Raw genomic sequence first — 7,577 nt, 5'->3', positions numbered from 1 at the left:
AAATAATGTGTTTTTTTGAACATTAAAGCATGTCAACATATTCTGTTACACCAAATACACAAAATATATGACCCCTTTAAAGAGAAATGACTCTAATGTTGTTCCAAACCCATCCATGTTTACAAATCACAGTAAATGGGGTCCAATGTTGCTTTGCTCCCCATTAACTTTCGCCTTATGTGTTCTTCAAAATATCTTCTTTTGTGTTCTACAGAAGCAAGTCATTCATACGAGTTTGGAACGACGTGAGTAAATGACGAATGGATTTTCTTTTTGTTCGAGGCCATATTTAGGGTGTTGTTTTTGGAGTAAGCCTAGGATGAGGTACATATCCACACATCTCACCTCTGCTCTGTTGACCTACATTTCATACTGAGATGATGGCTACAGAGGAACTGTCTGAATCAAGACATGGAGAGAACCTCAAAGAAACGTCAGGAAGGGTGAAACAGGTCATTGTTATACATCACGGACACGGCCAGATGGCTCTCTGGGGTCTCATCTAAACCAAAGAAAGATGCTAAAAGAACTGATATTCCACACCTGTTTGAGCTATTCTTGTGAAGGTCAGAATTTCTGGAAAGACTCTATCCTTCACAAATCCAAATCTGCGGTGCGGGTATCATAGTAAACACACTCGCCTCCAAAGCCCAGGGCTGGTTTGAAAGAACAAGACGTGACGGGACGTTTCAATAATTCAACGACTCCCAGCTGTCAATTCAATACGGTGCAAGTTTTGGTGGTTTCGCAGAAGTGTGTCAGGAAGTAACTGTAGGAGCTGAAGGAAGATTTTTAAATTGAGCCGGTTGTCCGAGTCAAGACGAATGCATGAAGGAACCGAAGAATGGAAGTGGCCTGCTGTCTAAAATTATGAGCGCTCTCGTTGGTAAGTAATCCACCACGCTGCTATTTTTGAGCCATCGCAGAACCCCTGGATTCAGCCAAAGAGACGGATAAAGAGTCTGCGAGTGCGTGCGAGCCCATTTTTAAGTGTTCGGCCGAGTGTGTATGTGTGTGTGTGTGTGTGTGTGTGTGTGTGCATGCTTGCATCCATTTGAAGTCCGTAGGAGATGTGACAGCTCATCTAGAATGTCATGGCTATACTCTGGCAGACCCGCAGGACTCCCGTCACGTAAAGCAGCCGGCTCTGATAATTTGTCTAGCAGTCTCGGTGATGACAGCTCGTCGGACTCGTCGCCTAGAGTTATGGCTCATGCAAAAATCCCACCGTTTGATTGGGGCTCTTATCAGGGAGGGGCTCCCGCCATGATGCCGAGGCCCTCGGAAGCCTCTTCCTGAATTTATTTTTCTTTCGCTTTTGCGAAAGAGGGGGAAGCAGGAGCGGAGGCCTGGGCTCCTGGGCGAAAAGGGGTTTTTGTAGACACAGACACAGATGGAATAGTTTACAATCTGGCCCAGACTTGACTTCCAGTGTCTGACCTGTTGTAACCCATGTTCCGTTCGTGGGGTGCAACAGGCATTCAGAAAGTGGTACAGACTTCCCACTGCTGTTTTTCTAGCACTAGGGGCCTCTTGTCCCTCCTCCTCTCTGGAGTCAGACCTAAAACGTCCCAGCGTCGTGGGGGTCCTTAGTCAGCAATTACAGTCCATCCTGAAGACAAAGTAACTGATAGGAAACACGGGCTCAGACGGCGCCCCCACCTTTTGCGCTCACATGTGGTATTTGTTGGAGCATCTGAGTGCATATATTTAGATAAAGACTCAAGGTCTTTGATGAAAAGCGAATACGAGAGAAAAACACACCATGTCAATTCATTTCCCTGCGGTGGCTTGCGGCGTGAAGAGGGAGGACGATGGTCTGACAGATCTTCGCTTTATCCTCAGCACGTCACTGCTGTGGCTGCGGCACGGACTCGCACACCATTAAGACTGATAATTAATCAAGCGTAAAGACATTACTCTTCGCAGAGGCATGCGCCCGACCGCATTCTTTACGTTTGATTGTGATTTATGGTTTTCCTGCGAAAGTGCGAATCGACTGCAGCGGATGTCTACCAAACGGTTAAGCGTAAACGTGCCACATCCAACCCGCAGAGTCACTTCAAACGCTTCCAACGGAAAACAACCCTGAGTTTTCAGTGAACTGTATCAATGGATAGGGTATACGTTAGTGCGGGACCCAAAAAAGCAAACCGCTGAGGCTATACATTTTAACCGAGACCGAAAAAAACAATGATTTACCAGTCTGCTTCCCGTAATCCTCGGAAAAACTAGAAGTGCCGTGTGACGCATTGGTCATGGCAGGGCTTTAGATATAAAGCGTATCTATGAATCACAGTAATGTCCAATCAAGTTGAGCGTTCATTAAATAGAAAAACACATCTTTCAAACTGAAAGCCATAAATGTGGATGAGCAAAATCAGTTTTTAAGTACCTACTGTAATCTCAGAGGCCGTACTTACAAATGCATGCATCTTCATCACATGTGCTAGGAAGATTATGGAGAAAACAGAATCTAACCGAAACATTTCTAATTGATATTCTATTTGTGTACTTAAGCGCACAATCAGGGCCATAGCTTTGTGCCTCGCATACAGCATTAAGATTGATGCTCCCTGGAGCCTGATTCATTTTGCAGCATCATAAATGTTATCCTGGCCAAAGAACTTAGCTGTCAATAACACCCTCGGCCCGACATGGAAACGGTCCCATCAGATCAGGACTGAAAAAAATAATAATAATCTAAAGGATGCCAAAAAGAAAATCTAAGCTGTGTTTAGTCTTCATATTTAACAGAGAGCAAAAATAAAACCGAACAGACTTAATATTTGCTCAGTGAGTGGTGTGTGTGATTTAGTGATCTAGCACCGCTGTGACATGGTAATTATTTCTTTTCTGTCTTCACAATCTCGTAGTATGCTGTTGGATTGGAATGTCTCCAGTGACATACAGACAGATGAGGCAGTTGTTACAGCTCATGACATAAACAATGTCCGATACAACGTCTAGTAGTGAGTGCTATCGTGAAAACGATCCGTAGGGAAGAGTGGGGTAAGATGTGCCACTTTTTACTAATACCTGACCTGCCATCAACTGAAATTATAAGCAAGTGTTGATAACTGATCCAAAAGTATAACTTTTCAATAAAAAGTGGTACAACTTGCCCTATGTTAGGGGTAAACATGTAAAGGGATAAGCTGAAGCACTCGGAAAAATGTAAATTATTTATAATCCAAATAAAAATATGAACATAAGAAAAAAAAGCAATAAACAATTCCATTCTTAAAGGCTACTTTTCTGAACATTATTTGGATTTTTATTTTTTTTTTGCATTTTATTTGCTATATATATGTTTTTCATAGTCACTGGCACAGGCACCATTTTGGAATTTTTTTTTTATAATTCATGGCTAAAAATATGATATAGCCAAAAAATTACATGATTTAGACACTTAATATATTCACACGTCATATATATTTTGGGCCCTGGAAAAGTTTGTAATGACAAAATTAATTTTAGCTATAATGCCACAGGCAGCTGGATGTGATGGAATCTTTCTAAATATATAGTTGCATGTAAAAACTATTGCACAATGTTTTCTGAATTAAGGTGTGCGACACACCCCACTCTTCCCTACGGATTTAAAAGGGCTGCAGAAGTCAAACTAGGACATATCTGACAGAATAGACTGTCAAAGTTGGCGATTTGAGGAGACACGGGCGACCGGTAGCGATGCAGGCGGTTAGTGCTGGTTTGATGTTGGTCGAGCTAGATCCAAAACATGGTCTTCAAAGTGAAGCTAGTTGACCAGCTCACTGGTTACGCTGATTAAAAAGCCTGGTATGGACACCAGCACGCTTATATCCAAAACATATGCTGGTGTTATGGAAAATTCCAACAATGGTTTATCACCGGGCGCTGGTTCTGCTGGCACCCGTAATGAGCATCTGTTAAAAAGACAGCACGCGTCTGACTGCAGGTTGACGTGCCCTGTCTGGCGTTCGGTGGGTGAGACACGTTCCATCTGGGCACTCCGTCTGTTGAAGCAGTTATTTACTCAGTTAAGTCAGCTGAGAAAACTACTTCTTCACAAGTGGCTATTGCAGCGCAGCAAAAACAAACACTGCATACTGTTCTAATGGTGTCAGCGCGCTGCAGAGCCAAACGCATGACTTGGCTGGAGAGCGAGGTGGCTCAGGCACACTTAAGGCAAGCAGCTGTGCCTGATGTGGGGAGAGGTATGAACGTTTTGCTATGTTAGTCCAAATAAATAGCTCTGCTACCTTAATGCGAAACAGTAGCTGTGCATTGGGACAACCAATGAGGCGCGAGTTACTGAGAATGCATTTGATCACAGACAACTGCAAGTCCATTAGTGCATTAAACCTCTGTAGGAATGGAGAAGCGAGAAAAAGCAACTCACCAGCCCTTATCGTCATCCTCGCCAAGTTCCTCAACGTCTTCCTCTGGAACACTAGGAGTCTCCGAAATCGCAGATGATAGTTTGGATTTGAAGCGTTCCAAAAGGGCGAGTGTCTTTAGAGACAAGAGAAAGCGTGTTATTTTGACTTTCGGGTGTTTTTAAATTAAAAAAAAAGCTCTGTGCATATTCAAAGGGACAGTTCATCTAAAAAATCCTGTCATCACCCTCGTTTCATTCCAAACCTGTATGACTTCCATTCTTCTATTCAATAGTAATTTATTCAATAAAAATCTTTTGTGTGATGATATAAGTTTGAGTAGTGTGAAAGATTTATATTTATCTACTTTATATTGAACTTTTGTACTTTGAATCTTCATATGATTCATCTGTGAGGCACTACATTTTGTATTGGGTTCTATGGAAGATATTTTGAAAAAATGTTCAGTGTGTCCAAACAGTAAAAGTAAATAAGGTCCAGTGTTGTTTGGGACTCCACTGATGTTCATTGTATGGACAAAAACAGCTGAAACAGACTGTCATTCACTGAAAATAATTTTGGCATGCACTCCAGCATCTTCAAGTAGTGACATTCGATTTATTCTCGAGTCAAATCTTTGCATGAATAATTCAATTGACCTTACAACAGATAATTGACTAACAGCCTGTGGTCAGACTCTGTGGTAGACCGCACGAACAAATAACTTGCAAATTCTGAATGATAGCCCACAAGCAAAACTCTCAACATTTGCACAGTATGGTGGAATCTTTTAGAAAAGGGAATGGTTTAAATAGCACTTCTTGTTCTTTATGATAGACTTTTGTATTTAATAGTGAAAACAAGTGAAGGAAATTTAAAATGAACTACATACAGCCAAAGTTCATGTCATTTGAAGAAAAACACACAAAAACACATTATTTATCACTGTTTGCGTCTTTTTTTCTTTGTGTTAATGGCAATATTTATGACATGTCGACTGTCTGAATTCTTGACACTTGGAAGAATTTACCTTTTTTCCAGTCTTCTACCATTATATTTACAGTTTCAGTATAAACTAATAATAAGTCTTGTGCTTCATGTTTTGTGCATTTGAAGTAATTTAGTATTAGTATTGCATTGTCAATAAATGACGAATAAAATTTCACTCTGTTTGTCGCACAAAGTATGACTTTAGACTTTCAACTTGCAATAAAGCACACAAGTTGCCACAATATTTGAAAAAGTGTTTCACAGAAAAGAGAAAGTCAAAAAGTTTTGGAACTTGAGTAAATGATGGCAGCATTCTCATTCTTAGGTAAACTGTTCCTTTAAGAAGAAACTTGTCGTTTATTTCAAGCTGGAATAAGCCAGAACTTTCCAAATCTAATCTTTACCATTATAAGAGCTGAAGAAAATCGTAGAGTCTTGAAGCTACAACTTACCTGAGCCTCTCGGCCAGAACCTTTCTTCAGTTTCTGCTTCCTCATGTCTTCATACTTCTTCCTGCTCTCCAGGTACTCTGTCACCGCCTCACTGGTCGGCTTACTGTCACCTTTGAGAGAAAACAAGAGCGATTACAATCTAGATAAGAGAAATTAACTTCCCTTCAGGGATCAATCTGTCTATTATTTTATATTTTATATATATAGTAGTGTGACTAACTTGAAAGGATTTACATGAAAAGAAAAACAGCCAAATTCCAGAGCAGAAGTTATTACTATCATATGGACATAACTATGAAATACATAAAATTTATACTGCTATAAGCTTAGATGAAGATGACAGCTCCTGTGGGCCACTTGCTTCCAAGAATAATCATATCGCCAATGCCAAAATTTAGGTCCTAAGACCCTCATCAGTGCAAAGGCCAAAATTTATGACTTTTGCAGTCCAAATGATTTTCTGCACTATAAAGAGATGGATTTTATTCAAATTATAAGGAAACACATGTGATATACAGACATGTATACTGAGAGGATTAAACAAATGAAATGGGAAACACATCAAAATGTGTTTATGTAACACTGAGGCTCTCCCATCATTCAAGATAGTCACAGCGAACACTACAAAATAAGGGGGGAAAAAAGACAGAAGAGAATGAGAAATGGCAAATGTCAGCATCTAATGAAATAAAACAGTTCTGTCATGTCCGCTATCATATTATAACAGCTTTATTTGATGGCATTTTGCAGCGTAAGCGTGCACAACATGCTTTCCAAAACCAAGGGATTTTTCATTTCCAAGTGAAACGTAAACCAGAAAGACGACAGTAAACAAACATCACAAGATGATGTGCCTTACAGCGATTTTACCACAGAAAACAGGGTTTTGGACACAAAGTTCAATAAACAGTTACATTCATGAAAATAATAAAAATAAACCATTCTTTCATTAAATAATATAATTCCTTGGCCAATTAGTTTACAGTTGCTAAAATGCAGATGAGTCCTACAACATTTAGATGCAATGAAAGGTTGTCTATCATATTTCAAAGTGTTGCACTCGATTTCACATATTTAGTCTGGCATTATAGTTTGGGAAAAGTTCAACAAGTGAATGTGTACAAGTTTGTCACAATAGCACTAATATAGGCTAAGTAAAAATAAGTGACTCCTCAGAATAGGGCTGCACGATAAATCGAAATGGAATCGAGATCGCGATTCGACAGAAGCTGCGATTGTCATGCGTATCTTTCAGTGAAGCACGGTTCTGTGATCAGCAGTAAATCTCCATCCAAAGGCCAGAGGGCGCTCTCGCGCTGAAACTCCAAATACGCCTCGCAGAAGAAACCCAGGAAATGCCTATCACTGCAGCTGAATAAACAGAACTGCTTTCATTGATTCAGCGTGACTAATAAACACACGACTATGGCAATATACGGTTTATCGGAGTTCTTCTTATTATAATTTTCATTAAAATAAAGTATATTTATAATGCAATGCCTTTATCACTGCTTAAATACTATGAAATATGTTGCGTGCCTTATTCTGTGTAAGAAGCCACATCATCTCACAGAAGGATTTATTTCAAACACTCGACTGACGTTATGAAGTGAGTTTGGAGTAAAAATATGTTATTAAATGTGGTATTTTCACATGCTTTCAGATGGAGCAGCATTTACTTCACAGAGCCGTAGTTCACTGAGAAGCTATGCAAACAGCTGTCATTATCGCGAACGATTTCTTCGATTTCATAATCGCGCAATAAAATCGTCTG

At 40.0% G+C, this 7,577-nt stretch overlaps 1 protein-coding gene across 1 annotated transcript in view; it reads right to left on the bottom strand.

Annotated features, from left to right (window-relative positions):
* cwc27 (CWC27 spliceosome associated cyclophilin) overlaps positions 1–7,577 on the bottom strand; it is a 47,040-nt gene that overhangs the window by 3,726 nt on the left and 35,737 nt on the right. Inside the window, exons 12-13 of the mRNA XM_016447330.1 lie at positions 5,804–5,913; positions 4,385–4,497 (exon numbers count right to left, since the gene is read on the bottom strand). Coding sequence (XP_016302816.1) covers positions 4,385–4,497; positions 5,804–5,913 — 223 coding nt within the window. The remainder of the gene's footprint in view (positions 1–4,384; positions 4,498–5,803; positions 5,914–7,577) is intronic.

Source organism: Sinocyclocheilus anshuiensis, unplaced genomic scaffold (assembly GCF_001515605.1).
Source record: "Sinocyclocheilus anshuiensis isolate Anshui unplaced genomic scaffold, SAMN03320099.WGS_v1.1 scaffold567, whole genome shotgun sequence".
Lineage (NCBI taxonomy): Eukaryota > Metazoa > Chordata > Actinopteri > Cypriniformes > Cyprinidae > Sinocyclocheilus > Sinocyclocheilus anshuiensis.
This window is presented reverse-complemented; position numbering and strand designations above follow the sequence as displayed.